Source organism: Mus caroli, unplaced genomic scaffold (genome assembly GCF_978045245.1).
Source record: "Mus caroli unplaced genomic scaffold, Mus_caroli_1 scaffold_6, whole genome shotgun sequence".
NCBI classification, from domain to species: domain Eukaryota; kingdom Metazoa; phylum Chordata; class Mammalia; order Rodentia; family Muridae; genus Mus; species Mus caroli.
The window spans coordinates 18,706,043-18,722,740 of record NW_028227261.1 but is presented as its reverse complement, the minus strand read 5'-3'; the positions used below and the strand labels follow the sequence as shown (position 1 = coordinate 18,722,740).

The 16,698-nt window shown below is 49.3% G+C and overlaps 1 protein-coding gene across 4 annotated transcripts in view; it reads left to right on the top strand.

The window, feature by feature from the left end:
- Tmco4 (transmembrane and coiled-coil domains 4) overlaps positions 1-16,698 on the top strand; it is an 82,637-nt gene that overhangs the window by 32,983 nt on the left and 32,956 nt on the right. For all 4 annotated transcript variants that reach the window (XM_029476243.2, XM_021160825.3, XM_021160824.3 and 1 more), the window contains 6 exons: positions 3,956-4,088; positions 12,534-12,631; positions 12,985-13,128; positions 13,822-13,941; positions 14,424-14,588; positions 15,781-15,917. In XM_029476243.2, coding sequence (XP_029332103.1) covers positions 3,956-4,088; positions 12,534-12,631; positions 12,985-13,128; positions 13,822-13,941; positions 14,424-14,588; positions 15,781-15,917 — 797 coding nt within the window. The remainder of the gene's footprint in view (positions 1-3,955; positions 4,089-12,533; positions 12,632-12,984; positions 13,129-13,821; positions 13,942-14,423; positions 14,589-15,780; positions 15,918-16,698) is intronic.

The window sequence follows — 16,698 nt, the reverse complement described above, 5'->3', positions numbered from 1 at the left end:
TTTTTATTTGTTTGCTTGAGACAAAATACCAGGGTGATCCTCCTGCCTCTATCTCTGAAGTGCTGGGATTCCGTAATCCACCATGCACCACCGTGCACCACCATGCTTGGTTTGTGCAGTGCTGGGGATGGAAGCCAGGGCTTCGTGCATGCTAAGCAAGTGCTCCATCTGAGCTCCATCCCTCGCTCCAAAACTGCCCCTGTCTAAATGGTGATTGGTAGGAATCGCTGCTGCCAAGACAACAGAGGTCATGGGGTGGCATCTGCAAGAGCTTCCCCAAGGAGGTGACCTCTGAGAAGGACTGAGCTAAGCGTGAACCTCAGAGAGACTGTTCTAAGCATTGTCAGAGCTCAGTTCATAATCAGGGTTGAGGGGAAGACGCTTAGCAAGTTAGCCTGTCTGACCCCTGCACCATGTCTCCTGAGAAGGAAGGACTCCAAGTTCCTGAAAACAGATCTCATGGAGAGATGACAAAGGTCTTTTGCACCGTGTGGGGCTGTGGATACAGCAGAGAACTTAGTAGGCCAGGAGGACTGTGGTGCACAGGAGGACCTGTTGCACTGTGGTGCACCTATCCATGAGTGTACCTACTAAACGCAGGTATGAAGAGACAGCCAGGAGCAGGCTGAGAGCTCTGCCCATAGGGAAACAGAATGACCGAGGCTTAGCCGCTCTTGGTGAGGAGCCAATGGCCTGTCCAAAGAGTTGATGTTTTAAGTGGAAACTTGACTAGTAGGCACGGGCCAGCCCAGCAGCACACTAGCAAAGGGACTTTTCTGGACAGCAAGCCTGCAAGTAAGGCTCTGAGCTCAGCATGCATCTAGCCTGTAGCAGAGACAGGCAGCAGAGGATGCCAGACAGGGGCCTGGGAGTGGACATGCCACAGTGGGCCTTGGCCAGATGTGTTGGTTTTATTCTAAAGACATTGGGAGCTGTTGGAGTTTTAAGCTGAGATAGAACATGATCTGACAGAAGGTTTTAATGGATCTCTCTGGCTACCATGGGGCCAACAGAGTGCACGAGGCCAGAATGAAAGTGGAGAGACAGGCAGGGTGACTGGAGGTCAGAGAACAATGGTCACACCCATGTCAGGTGGTAGCGGCAGAGGAGGCAGAGCAAAGAGCTCAAACCAAGCTAAGAACCAGTGCCCTCCTTAGGAGACGCAACCCTGGTCTTAGCTGATGGCCTGTATTTGGGCTGGGAGAGTCAGAAGACTGCAGTGCAGGGATTCTCAGCCTTCCTAATGCTGGGACCCTTTACTCCTCATGGGGTGGTGACCCCCAATCATAAAATTATTTTTGTTGCTACTTTGTAACTGTAATTTTGCTACTGTTACGAATCACAATGTAAATGTCTTTGCTTTTCAATGGTCTTAGCGGACTCCTCTGGGAGGATCGTTTGATCCCCGGGTGATCCACCCACGGGTTGAAAACCACTGCCCTAGACCAATGCCTCAGATCTTGGCCCGAGTCTCAAAGTGGGTGGCTGGCTGGGCCACTTCTTACAAGTGAATTGGTCATCTGGTAAGCTGGCCGGAAACCTGCTGCAAAATATCTGAGATAGCCCAGGACTCAGGACCCACCCTTCTGCCCCAAACAGAAGCTCTGCTCCCAGTCCAGGAGCCCAGCCCCCATAGTCTTTGAAATGACCCTTCCCAAAGGCTACAGGAAGGAGCCTTGTGCCTGATACTGCCCCTGAATATTAATCACCCATGCACGTGGCAGCCTGAATCACTGCAGCCTTGACCTTGGAGTATTATTACTAGCTAATTACATTCGCCACCCATTAATCACCCTGGCAAACCCTTCTCTGCAGCCTGATTATCACCTGGGAGTCACAGGCTTTCCTTCAAAGAAAAAGGAGTGCCTTTGTCTGCGTTAACCTAGTGACCCCCAAGACGGGACACATGTTTGTCTGTCCCTGGGCACGTAGGCAGCTCCCATCATAACACCTGTGCCTACCAGCTCTGAGGACCTTTCTCCCCCAACCCCCACCAGCCAAGGCAGGAACTGATTTGTGTGTGTGCACATGCGTGCGTGTGTGCATTGGTTCATGTGTGTGCTGCTGAGGCTGGACCCCAGTGTGTGTTAGGCCAGCTCTGCAACTAAACCGTGTCCCTAGCCAGGAATCCTCATCCCAGCCATGTTCCTCAAACAACACAGATGGGCAGCAGGAACTGAGAACTGCATCTCTGACAGCTTCTATCTCCACAGGTCCAGGAGACTGCAGAGCAGATGAATGCCAAGTCCTGGAACTTTCTCTCTGCCAAAAAAAAAAAAAAAAAAAATCTGATTTTAAGCTCTTACGCTGCACCCCACTGAAGGCAGGTGCTGGGACAGGACATTAGGATGAATCAGCTTGTCATCTAATCTGACACAGGCAAGCCAGTCACTCAGAGGGATGCTGAGAGAGAAGGTGCATGCAGGAGCCATAGAAGGTGCATACAGTGTTAGCCAAGCCTTATCTTAGGGGAAAATAAAGGTTCAAAGCTTGATAGACTCTGGGTCCCTCGGTTCTGTGGGACGCCTGACTTTGCTGCCCATGTGATAAGGTGACTTTGGAGCTGTGTCCAGGTGAAGCATCTTGGGATGGGAGCTGGTTCTAGACCATCTGGATGGCATGGTGGAGTCCCAGGGTCGCTGGAGTAGGGAGAAAGGAGACCCAGTAAGAAGCAGAGGTTGGGGTTGGAGAGATGGCTCAGTGGTTAAGAGCACCGACTGCTCTTCCAGAGGTGATGAGCAGACACATGGTGGCTCACAGCCATCTGTAATGGGATTGGATGCCCTCTTCTGGTGTGTCTGAAGACAGGTACAGTGTATTCATATATATGAATATAATATAATTCATACATATATATGAACATATATAAATGTATATATGTACATATGATGTGTGTGTTTATGTGTGTATGTATGCATGTATATGTGTATGTTTATGTATATATCTATATCTATATATAAAATCTTAAATAAAAAAAAAGAGGCAGAGGTTGGAGTCATGTGGCCAAGAGCCAAGGACTGTGGGCAGCCTCAAGAACCTGGGGAAGGTGTTAGTGATGGCAGTTAAATGAAGTAGAAGGATTGGAAGTTCAAAGCTGGCTTGGACTACTTAGTGAATTCAAGGCCAGCCTGGGCTACATATCAAACCCTTCTGTGCAGACAGGAGCAGGTGTGTGTATGAGAACCTGGTGACTGGGAGACAGCAGTCTCTAAAGTGCTTGTCATATAAGACTTGAGGTCAGGCCCCAGCCATGCTCAGTGGCACGTACTTATAACCCCAGCACTGGGGAGGCAGGAACTGGAGTATTGCCGGAACCTGATGGTCAGACTGAGCAAACTTTCAAGATCTTGCAAGATTCAGGTTCAAAGAGAGACCCTGTCTCAAAAGACAAGACAGAAATGGATGGAGAGAAACATGTTGACCTGTGGCCATACATGAGCGCACAAAGACATATGTGCTCTTACACAAACCACACACACATAATTAATTAAAAAAAAAAAAAAAAGATTATGCCTGGCAGTTTCTTGCAGCAGCGAAAACAAGTGAATAGAACTTAACATTCTGAAGCCCTGCTCTGGGACACTGATATTTGCTATCTAAGAATTAGAGGATGAGCCGGGCGTGGTGGCGCACGCCTTTAATCCCAGCACTCAGGCACGGGCAGTCAGATCTCCCACTGTCCTCAAGATTGTCCCCTTGACCCAAGCACACCAGGTCACACATCCCTGTGTGCCTGTAACCCTCCAGGTAGACTATTCCCATTTCCTATCCTAGTGGCCCAGGATCATGTGACAATCCTGAGGACAGTGGGAACTGCCAAGAGCTGCCCTGAGGCTGGCTTCCCTGGGGCTGTTACTTCTGCTTCCAGGTTTAGGGTTTACGCTGTCTGCACCCCTGCTAGCATCCCTGACTTAAAACCTGCACTGAGTCTTTGGCCATTCTGCTTCCTTTGAAGGACACTATGATGCCCGGGCCAGAGTCCTCGTTTGTCATGTGACCTCCCTGCTCCAGGTGCCCATGGAGGAGCTCAGCATTCTGGAAGAGGTGTTCCTGGAGAGCCTGAAGGACGCCAAAGAGGAGGAGTCTGAGTAAGACAGCCCTGAGCCCCGTCCTCCCCGCCCCCCCACCCCCGGCAGAAGCCTGAATTCCATCTGAGGGATCTCTGTCCATCTCAAGCCCCCATCCCACATAGAAACCATGTGGTGAGGCAGAAAGAGCATTAGATAATAAGTCCCAGTCGCCCTGACTCACCATGTGACCTTAGCAAGTCACTTGCCACCCTATCTGGGCTTGACTGTGGTTGCAAGAAGAGATGGTTGTTAAAGGTGCTAGATGTGTGACCACCATCCAGTGGTCCTCCACCATCCAGTGGTCCTCCACCATCCAGTGGTCCTCCACCATCCGGTGGTCCTGAAAACTCCACTCCACCTTCAGCTTTTATGACACTTTCTCTAACTACGATATCCCTGGATACAAAATGGCTTTCAGGATAGTTCGCCACCACCACCCCAGGGTCACTACAGAAAAGAATGTAATCACAGGAGAAAATACTCAGCCCAGGCTGGCACACAGCAAGGGCTTGATAGACGTGAACCCTCCCCTGCCCTCATAACCCCCATGCCATGTGTGGTCAGGAATGTGAGGGATATGAGGAGATAGCTCAGTCAGCCAAGCGCTCACCGTGGAAGCACTGGGCCTATGGTTGATCCCAGAACCAGAAAAGGCTGGTTGTGGGGGTGCACACTTGTAATCCCAGCACTCAGGAGGCAGAACTGGGCGGGTCTCTGGGTTTGCTAGTTAGCCAGCCTGACTAGATTGGTGAGTTTTCAGGCCACTGAGAGATCCTGTCTTAAAATTAAAAATAAGAAGTAGTGGATAGTGTCTGAGAAATGGCAATCAAAATTTGTCCTCTGACCTACCTGCACAATCCTGTCTTAAAATTAAAAATAAGAAGTAGTGGATAGTGTCTGAGAAATGGCAATCAAAATTTGTCCTCTGACCTACCTGCACAAGTGCACACACACACATGCACACACACACACACACACACACACATACACACACACACACAGACATCACGTACCCTACTGCCACTGCCCATATACACATTAAGAATATGGAAAAGAAAATCATCCTTGTGACTTGGCCAGAGCCCAGCTCTGGGCGTCATCTAAGCCCAGAATCATAAGTCAACTCCAGCCCCGTCTTGATCCTGAGCTGCTGCAACAGGCACCAGGCACTGGGCGTCAAGCACTCCTGCTCAGCATAGGCATCAGGCACCAAGCACCAAGCACCAGGCACCAAGCACCAGGCACCAAGCACCAAGCACCAGGCACCAAGCACCAAGCACCAGGCACCAAGCACCAGTTATCTGGCACTCCTGCCCAGCACAGGCACCAGGTACCGGGCACTGGGCACACCTACTCAGCATGGGCTTCTCTTTGTCCCCCACAGCCATCTCTGGGAAGCCCAGTTCTATCAATTGCACCCAGTGGGATATAGAAACCTGAAGCACAGTGCAGAGGCAGAATCAGCTCCCTCCAGAACACACAGGCGAAAGGACAGGAGACAGCGGCAAGGGTAGTTTTCAGTTTGGGTTTTTGGGTTTTCCAGTTTTGTTTTAAGACAGGGTCTCTTTATGTAGCCCAGGTCTGTTCTGGAACTTGTTCTGCAGAGCAGGCTGGCCTTGAACTCACAGAGATCCACCTGCCTCTGCCTCCTGAGTGCTAGGATTGAAGGTGTGTGCCACCACACGCTCTGGCAACTTGTTGAAATCACCTAAGGGGAGAGTGGGGAGATGGCTCAGTCAGTAGAACCTGCATGTGGGCCTCTAGCGCCCGTGTGAAAGCTGGGCATACCAGTGAGCACCTGTACCCTTAGCAATGAGCAGGTGGAGACAGGGGTCGCTGGTGCTAGTCACTGAGCCCAGGGTCCGTGAGACTCGGTCTTAAAAAATCAAATGGAGAGTGATTGAGGAAGTCACTTGCTCTCAACTCCTGATCTTCAAATGTACACACACACACACACACGAAATAATCTGAAAATATTTATGCTCAGAACTATTCCAGGCAGCAGGCAGCAAACAGGCAGACCTGAACCAGTGGTTTTAATCACAAGGACCACCACCTAGTTCTTCTTCAACTATGTTGAAAATGTGTCAGCCTCTCAGGCCTTGCGATGGAGGGACTTCCCAGTTGGTGCCTAAGGATCCTGTTAGCAGACAGGACTGTGTGTGATCCAGAGGAGTCTGTTCTGACTCTGTCAGACTCATAGAGTCAGAGAAGAGGAAGTTCCCCAGAAGTTCCAACACAGCCCAGCTCCAAACTTCCTCAGCGTTGCCATCTTGAGAACGTTATTGATGTTCTCTGGGCCTCAGTTTCCTTATCTGTGAAATGGGGATAGCAATAAAGACCTTTTGCCTAGGTTTCCCGTGGGGACTGAAAGGAAGCTGACAGTGAGGGGGCCCACACAGCTCACCATCTGTCGGTTAGCAGTTAGGATTATAACATCATTGTATCCGAATGTGGAGCTTAAGGGACTGTGGAGAACTCTGTTCTCCAGAGGAATCTGAAACTAAGGGAAGGCAACTCCGCTAACCAGTCTATCCATCGATCCTGCTGTGGCCCAGTTTGTCACCCCTGTTTTAAGGGATCAGGCTGTGTAGACATCCCTTCTAATGCTGAGGCTTTTTACTGGGCCTATGTGAAGTGTTTCTTTGTAGGTAGGATCTACAATGTGGCATGTCACCCAGTGTGCTTGGTCCTCACTTGAATGCCACCCCAGCCTCCTCCTCTCTGTTAGCTGACCGCACCTCTCCACGCCTTGGCTCCTTCAGTTCTGGCGTGGATTTAGTGGTAGTTCTCCATCAGAGGCTGTGGGAGGATTAAATTAATTACCTCACATCAAAAGCTTGGGACCGTGCCTGTTATGCAACAGTCCTCGGTGACCCTCAGCTGAGACAAGGCTGGAGTTCATAAACTCTTACAAGAATGTGGCCATTGTCCGACTCCTGCCAAGTGCTTGCTGATACAAGCCCGGAGGGCTGCCCCATCTGACTCTCTTATCATCCTTGTGAGGAGTCAGCTGGCCCAGGTCACTTAGCTAGTCCATGGCTTCTTGATTCAATCACCATGCCCAGCCTTAGCCTGAGTGTTATTTTTTTTCTTCTCCCCCCTTTTTTTTCTTTGGGGGGGTGTTCAAGACAGGGTCTCACTATGTAGCTCTGGCTACCCTTACTATATAGACCAGGCTGGAGTCAAACTCCCGAGATCTACCTGCCTGTGCCTCCCTGGTGCTGGAGTCAGGGGCATGAACCGCCATCAGAATTTCAATACCCAAGGGGAAAGGAAGGAAGCACCATAGCTGTGACTCAGAGCGGATGCCTCCTCTCGGGCTCTCAGAGCGGATGCCTCCTCTCGGGCTCTCCGTGTTGAAATTCAACCAGACTAATTTGCATGGATAAAAATGCTGTGATTATCAGTAAAGATGAAGAAGGAAACAACTGCTTACAGGGAAAGCAGTTAGTAAGATGTGTGCACATAGGGAAATCAAGAAGCCATGTCAGACAGAAGGAAAACACTTCCATGGGGGCTGGCAAGATGGCTCAGCATGCAGAGGAACTGATCTCTAGGACCCGATTCACACAAGTTATCCTTTGGTCTCCATTTATATCTACGTACATAAACAGGCAGACATATGGACACACATACACGGACATACATGCATATAGACATACAGTAAAAAATGTAATAAAACTTGAAAAAGGAAAATCACATTGATTTCACTTTTAAAGAAAAACAAAGGGAGGAGTGGAGAGATAGCCCAGTGGTTAGGAGCACTGGCTGCTCTTCAGTTCCCAGCACCCACATGGTGGTGCCCAACCAGCTTAACTCCAGTTCCCTGAGCTCTGTCGCCCTCCTCTGGCCTCCACTGGTACTGCATACATGTGATAAACCATGCAGGCCAAGACACACACACACACACACACACACACACACACACACACACACACACTCACCAAAGAAATAAAGCTTTTTTAAAAGAAAGAAAGAAAAACCCCACCTTTTCCAGTCAAAAAAAAATGTTTAAATGATAACATAGAGGAAAAAACTGGTAGGGGTCAGGGCACCTCGTGTGTGTGTGTGTGTGTGTGTGTGTGTGTGTGTGTGTGTGTGTGTGTGTGTGTATGGGGGAGTGTCTCTGCAGAACCATTCTGATGAGCTAGCTTCATGCATTTGAGCCACCCAGGCCTGGGGGACCTTATTGATTTTGTGGTCATTCTACTCCATCGAGCCAAGCTAAGCCTGCTTCCCATCTGATACCATTAGTATACAGACGTCACTGTGGGAGAAATCTAGAAGCTGTCAGTGGCACGTCATGCCACTGGCACTAACTTAGAAGTCTTAGTAATTCTTACTAAAAGATATTTGTAGGAATTATGAACATTTTGTTTATCCATTTGCTTGAGACAAGATCTCACTATGTAGCCTTGCCTGGCCTGGAACTTGCAGCGTAGACCAGCCTGGCCTTGAACTCGGGCATTTTCTGCCAGTTCCCAGTTTTCTCTTGTTCTGCAAGTTTCTTACCGGGTGATGACTGGCCTGAACTCCACCTGCCTGTTTTCTTTTAGCCCGTGTCTGCTCTGTTTTTCCTACGTGAAACAAAGTAGCAGGTAGTTCCCGGTGTTATTGGTTCTGTTGCAAAAACCATGTGGGGGCTGGGAGATGTCTCATTGGGTGATTGCTGTGCACACATGAAGATCTGAGTCAGATCCCCAACACTCCTGTAAAAAACAATAAAACAAAACAAAACAAAACAAACAAACAAAACCCACATGCGGTGGCATGAGCCTAGAGCCCCAGTGCTCAGGGTGGGGATTGGATAGAGACAGGCAGGCCCTTGAAACTCACTAGGCAGCTAGCATAGCTGAATCAGTGAGCTGTGGGTTGACAGAGAGACCCTGACTCCCAAAATGCGATAAAGAGCAATTGTAGGCTATACCTGACTTTGGCCTCTGGCCTCCACACCTACCCTTAATGGGCGAATGCTCCTGCACACATGTGTACTCCTACCCAAAAAAGAAACCTGCCCGGAATACCATCCAGGCCCAGGGCAAACTGCAGAGGGTGGAGAGCCAGGAATGGATGAGCAAGCAGTGCTGGGCCCCTGAGCCTCTTCTCTCAGCTTCCGGCTGCTCCCCAGTCTATGACTGCAGTACGGAAGTGTGCCACTGACCCCGAATCATACGCTGGGCCCCACTGTGTATGGTCAGCCACTCCACTGTGTGTGGTCAGCCACCCCACTGTGTGTGGTCAGTCACCCCACTGTGTGTGGTCCTGCTTCCCTTGGGCCTTCTGTTGAGAAGCCAGCCTCCTACTTAAACTGATGAAATGGTCATTAATGAAGGGTCAAAGCCATTAAGGGTCAGAAGAGTGTATCACTGCCTCTGTGTAGGAAGAAGTGGTCACAGCAATGAGACAGACACATAGGAACATCAGCAAACATATTGAATGGTGACAGTTAAGGTAGGCCATCTCATACAGGCCTCCAAACACCCACATACACACACACCACAGACACACATCTAGCCTCACTCCCCCCCAGGGTACTTACATGAAAAGGTTCAGATTATAATCTCTACAGAGTCACAGGCTCAGTGAGTGGCTCTGTTCCTGAGGTAGGGAGAGTTTGCTGCTGTAACGGATATAGCCCCCAAATCTCCATGGCTTGCAGCACCAAGGGCTCATTTCTTGCTTTGTGCATCGAATGAAGATCGGCTGTGGATTGTACCCATGTTGTCCTGGTTTGGGGCTCTAAGCTGATAGATCCGTGCCTGTCTGGAACACTGGCACTCTCAGGTTAAAGCAAAGGAGACCTGTCAGCCTCCTGCCCTGGCTTTTAAAGATTCTAGAAATGGCAGCAGTGTGCCCCCCACTCCCACCCCCACCCTGTGTTTCACTGAGGAAAGCTGGCCAGCAGCTGGCAGCTGGGCACACAGGAGTGCACAGTCTTCAGCTATGACATTCCTATGCCTTCCAAGTTGACCAACCATGAAATATTTTTGTTTGATATTTCTTTTAATTTTTGAAAGAAGGTATAATTATGAAACAAGGTGTAATATAACTCAGGCTGGCTAAGAGAGAGAGAGAGAGAGAGAAATAGCTAAGGCTGTAAAAGACTAGCCTTCTGATCCTTCTGCCTCTATGTCCTTAGCACCAGGGATTCAGGCAGGCTCCATCATGCCTAGCCTAAAATAATTAATTTTTTAAAAAATAAATTCTATATTGAAAATACTTTTTAAAATTTACACAAACAGAATAAATAGTGACACATGACATTGCTGTATTTTATAAGAGATATAAAATCTAAAAATCTCTAAAGCACTCAAGAAGATATGAGAAGTTATATGCAAATGTACACAGATGTGAGGGACGTGAGCCCCCGTGGATTCTGGTGCCCTGTGGGACACCTAGCATCAATACTGAGCAGCAACTGTGGAATACCACAGTTTAGAGCCTGACACCAGACCCCCTTACTCCTAGTCACCTCTCACCTTCCACCTAGTGGTTATGTGCACCAGCTCCGGAATCAATGGTCAGCAAAGATCCTTACCATTGGTTTCTGGTCCTGTACAGGGAGGCAGCTGAAAAGGGGCTGCCCTCCACTCAGGGGCCTCTCAGTAGAGGTGAGTTGGCGCTGGAGAGAAGCCTGCTCCTTGTTCCTCACGTGAGGAAGGATATGGGCATGTTGGTTGAGCATGGATGGAGGCAGGGAATTTCAGCCCACAGACGTGCAGACTCTGGGTGGGGGCGGGGGCGCAGTGCGTTGTCCATTTGCAGTAAACGTGTTAGCTAAAGTGGATAAGCGTCATCTTCACAAAGCAAGTTGTCACTGGACTAATGTGATGCTGCGGCAACGAAAGGCACTTGCTGCCAAGGCTGATGACCTCAAGCCGTCACTAGGACCTATGTGGTGGCAGGAAATAGCTAACTCCCATAGGTTGTTCTCAAACCCACACACACACACACACACACACACACACACACACACACACACACAGAGGAGATAGCTGACTCCCATAGGTTGTTCTCAAACCTACACACACACACACACACACACACACACGCACACTAAATTAATCGTTGTGGAAAATGTCTTTTAAGGAGATGCATAGTATTGTCTTCATTTTGTAGAAGACTGAGGCTTAAACCTTTGTGTATGGCACAAGCAACCACTGTTACCTCCAAGAACATGCACTCCATGAAGATTTTAAGCAGTCTGTTAGCACACACACAAACACACACACACACTGCCCCTCTGGAATAACCACTATTATCTCTTTCGGGGCGTGAGCATAAGGTTTCCTCTGTGTAACCACCCTGGCTCTCCTGGAACTTGCTCTGTAGATCAGGCTGGAACTCAAGAGATCCGCCTATGTCTGCCTCCGGGAGTACTGGGATTAAAGGTGCGTGCCACCATGCCCAGCTCTACCGCTATTATCTCTTAAAGCATCCGGACCGTGGAGCCGCAATAAACTGCTTCTTGACAAAGTATGGAAAATGTGCAGTGTGGAGTCTGGTGTAGAGGAAGGGCTCACTAAATATTAACCGTTTCTCGTCATTTATGATCATGCTGCGTTCGGTTGTCCAAATTCCAGTTTCAGTTCAGAGTTCTCCCGTAATGGCCCCTCCACCCACCCTCCACCTCTCTTCTTGTCTCTGATCACCTTAAAGCAGCCAAGGGCTAAAGGTCTGTCAGGAAAGCTGAGGATCTTGTCTCTGAGCATTGAGATGGTCGTTCTCAAAGGGGCTGTCCTCACTGAACGTTCTCAAAGCCCTGGGTTCCATGTCTGAACCACACAAACTGGGCATGGTGGTACATGCCTGTAACTCCAGCACTTGGAAAATGGAGGCAGAAGGATCCTAAGTCGGAGGTTATTCTCAGCTACATAGAGAATTAAAGGCCTGCCTGGGCCTTGAGACCCTCTCTCAAAGAGCTAAGAATATAAATTATAAACACCCCAAACATTCTCCCTGCAGATAACCCTCTTACCTTTGACTGGACTTATAGCATCTGTGTTTTCAGTCTGGATGAGCTCAGCTGTTACCACAAGGCCCCATCTCCCGTACACGTGTTTTTCCAGTCTATTGTACACATAATTGCTCTGGAGGAGACAGATTTCCAAACCCCCTGGGGAAGTGGAATCTGCTGGTGAGATGAGGGTACATCCTGGACTCATTCTGGGTCCATCTGTTCTGTGAAAGCTATTGTTTGCCTCTTTTGCTATTGTTGATTATTATTATTACTGTTATTATTATTATTATTATCTTTTCATTATTTAAATTGCACCCATTAGGATGGATCTGCTGGGTAAGTAGTGTGCTCCATTCACTGAGATTTCCCCCAGGCACTGATGGGCCCAGGACCGACCTACCTACCTACCACTGATCTCTGGTTCAGGGGTTGGTATAGTGGGAGGACTTAAGGGATCCTGGCCCATAGCTAGCAGCCATAGACTGGCCTCTTATCTCCAGGACCGCAGAGGCATCCCGGAAAAGAAAAGAAAAACGGAGGAAGTGGAAACGCTATCTTCTGATAGGCCTGGCCACAGTTGGAGGCGGGACAGTGATTGGTGAGGCCCCGCTGCAGGGGATAGATCATGGTCTGTGTATCAGTGGTGGGGGGAGGGGTAGCCCCAGCACGTGACAGGCACCTAAGCCAGTAGTAAATATGCTCACTGATAGAAGCTGCCCGTGCGTGGTGGTTCACGCGGAGATAGAGGCAGAAGGATTAGGAGTTCAGGGTCATCCTGGGCTGCCTAGTGAGTCTGAGGCCACCCTCAGCTTTGTGAGTTGGTCTCTAAAAGTCAAATATATAAATAAATTTTAAAATTTGATTTCAAGGCATTGCTGGAAGCTCTATAGAAGGCAGCCCGTGGGAAAAGAACCCATTAAGCCACGTCCTGATTGAGTTCCTACCCTGCAGGTGTGACTGGGGGACTAGCTGCCCCACTTGTCGCTGCAGGAGCCGCAACCATCATAGGCAGTGCCGGGGCAGCCGCTTTGAGCTCAGTGGCTGGCATCGCTGTTATGACCTCACTGTTTGGTGCAGCCGGAGCTGGCCTGACAGGTAAGGTTAAAAAAGAACGGGGCCTTGGAAAAGATTGTCATCCAGCTTGACTCAGCCAAAAGGATACCCCAGATGGCTTCTTGCAGGGGTTGGGGGGGGGGGATAAGGAAATGTGGCTTTGCCCTTTCTGAGTCCCAGCCAAGCCAATCCTGCAGCAAACCTTAGAAGCTGTTGGACTTGCAATCAGCGTAGCCAGGCTCAGGACAAAGTTTGGAAAACTAAGTTTTCCCATGTGTACCCCATGAGTACTTGTTGCGGCGGAAGAGTCCAGCCCAGTCTGTTGCTATCACCCAGGAAGTACCCAGGCACCATCCCTCAGAGGCACATGGTGTCCTTGTGTCCTCGCCTTGGCTCCCCAGCCTTGCCTGTGCCCGTGGCCCCCAGTTGCACACAGGCACGTGGAAGGCTGCCAAGAATCACAGGTTGGTATCAGCTGTAGTGAGGGTTAAGGCTTAGCAGGAAATGCAGGAGAGAGATAGCAACTGAGGCAGGACAGGGCAATGATACAGAGCCTGAGTTTAGACCCTGGCCTGTGGATCTAGTGGACTTGGGCAGTGTCTTCCTATCCTGTAACCGGGGATAACAGTAGTGCCTGTCTTAGAGTTCACAGATGAAATGCATTTGTCCAGGAGCAGAGCACATAGACTCGATGTGTGAGTGTGTAAACACATTTGCTTGTGTCTATGTCCTAAGGATACAAGATGAAGAAGCGCGTCGGGGCCATTGAGGAGTTCATGTTCCTGCCTTTGACGGAAGGCAGGCAGCTACATATCACCATTGCCATCACTGGCTGGCTCGGGTCCGGCAGATACCGTGAGGATCAGGGTGGAGAGGGACTCAGATGGGAACCGGTTTTGCCTCTGTTGGTCTGACCCTGGACTAGTTTGTTCCATGTATCTCTAAGGGGTGGGAATGGGAGGCTCATTTCACAGAGAGGGAGTAGACCAAGAGAGGTGAGAAGACCATCTTCTATCCATCCACCTATGCACTCAACCACCCATTATCCAGATAAGAATCCACCCATCTATCTATTGATCCATTCACCCAACCATCCATCCATCCATGCATCCATGCATCCATCCATCCATCCATCCATCCATCCATCCATCCATCCATCCATCTATCCATCCATCCACCCATCCATCCACCCATCCATCCATCTATCCATCCATCATCATCTATCCATGCAGCAATCTTTATAGATTGCCATCCTCCATTCACCTGTTTTGTGACTGGGGCACCTGCTGCCACAGCCAGTAGAGGACGCTACCCACACCTATCTGTGTTCTCTTCAGGCACATTTAATGCCCCATGGATGGCCCTAGCCCGCAGCCAGGAGCAGTACTGCCTTGCCTGGGAGGCCAAGTACCTGATGGAGTTGGGCAATGCCCTGGAGACCATCCTCAGTGGCCTCGCTAACATGGTAGCACAGGAGGCTCTCAAGTACACAGTGCTCTCTGGTAAGCATCCCTCACTGACCAGCCATGGTAGGACACCATGGCACTAATCCTTGCATGTCTGCAATCCAAAGGGAGCCTGGCTCTGTGCTAGAGACAAAGGGCGCAAACAAACGTAGGGTCACGTGCATGCCGTGCGAGCATGCCAGAGATCTTTAGCTCATCTCCAGCTCTGCATTTTCTTTTTTTCTTTTCTTTTTTCTTTTTTTTTTTTTTTTTTGTGTGTGTGTGTGTGCTTTTTATTTTGAGTGGCAAAGGGGAAAAAAATGCCAAAGTTTTACAGTGTGTTTAAAGACAAGACAAATGGTTGTATCAATCTCAATCTCAAACTAGAATGTTTTTATTATTATTTAAGACAATTTTTAAATTTAAGTATATTCCGATCATATTCTTTCCCCAAGTTTGTGTTTACTTTTTATCTCAAGGCAGGGTTTCATTGATTTTCCCAGGCTGACCTTGAGCCCACTCTGTAGCCTAGGTAGACCTTACACTTGCAAGTCTCCTGTCTCAGCTTCATCTGTGAGAACTTTGTGACTTTTGTGTCAAAAGACAAGGCAACAGCCAACCATACAGTATATTCATTGGCTACTGCTGCATGACAAGCCACCCCCAAACTTATGGTGTAATAATCCTCTATTCTAACAGCTCAAGAGAGGCAAGACTAGAGTTGACTTATCTCAACTGGGCCTATTCATGGATCGGTGGGTCAGTTAACTGTCCCCTGGCTCAGGCCAGCCTGAGGCAACTTAAATGGCTTGGCTGTGTCCCATGTGTCTCTCAAAGACACCAAGCTGGGCCATACCAGTGGGAGAGATGCAGCAGAGGTGGTCTCATACCCAAGGCTAGCTCAAGCCCCCCAGCTACTGTCTCTTTGCCCTAAATAAACAAGTCACTTGAGTTGAGCGGGGTAGTGGATCTAGGATACAGGATGAATGACTGGACGGAGCTGTCTTTGGAATCTCACAAGGGCGTGTGCTTGGGCAAGAGATGTAGTTTGTGCATCAGAATGTTGTTTCAAGTGTCCTCCCATTTGCTGGTTAGAGTCTATCACCAGAAAGCCTTTCAGATTCCTGGTAACACAGACCCCACCCACATTTCCTAGAGCATCCATCAGCCACACTGCCCTAGCAAAGCTCCCCACCCCCACCCCACCCCACCCCACTCCTGCTTCATCTGTGAGATCCCATCTCCTCAGGTATCGTGGCTGCTCTAACCTGGCCAGCCTCACTCCTCAGCGTCGCCAATGTCATCGACAACCCCTGGGGCGTGTGTCTCCACCGGTCGGCAGAGGTTGGCAAGCACCTGGCGCATATCCTTCTCTCACGGCAACAGGTACCCAGGAATGGTGGGGGTGGGGCTGGGGAAGGCAGACGGGCAAGCTTGTATACTGATGTATACACCATGTCTACCGATGGGAACCCCAACAGTAAGTCCGTTGGTAGGAGCCCAGCCTCTTTGCGGAAGAAAGTCATCTCTGCTGCCACTCAAGTTTCAGATGAGGAAAGTATCCTGGGATACCCAAAACCACCCGCACTGCAGCTCTGGGGAATCAGACTCCTTCTTCCAGCCTTCCTCAGGCACCTGCACATATGCACGGGTGTACACACACACACACACACACACACACACAAGTAAATAAAAATAGAGCTTTTTAAAAATAGCTTTAAAATAAAATTTGGATCCAGGGCCAGAGAGATTTAATAAAGTGCCTGTCCCCAGAACCTACATTTAAAAATAAAACAGAACAGAAAAATGCTGGGCTTGGTGGCTCATACCTGTAATGTCAGCATTCAGGAGGCAGAGGCAGGCTGATCTCTGAGTTCAAGGCCAGCCTGGTCTAGGACAGCCAGGACTACACAGAGAGACCCTGTCTCAAAAAACAAAACAAAACAACCAAAAAACCAAAAACCAGATGTAGTCGTATACACCTTTAATCTCATCGCTGGGGAGGCAGAGACAAGTAGATCTCTGGGACTCACTGGTCACCAAGGCTACTAAACCAGAAAGCCCCATGGCCAGTGAGAGACACTGTACTGCCTCATAAAATAAGGCAGGTAGACTCTGAGGAGCAAAGCGCTCTCTCTCGTTCTCTCTCTCTCTCTCTCTCTCTCTC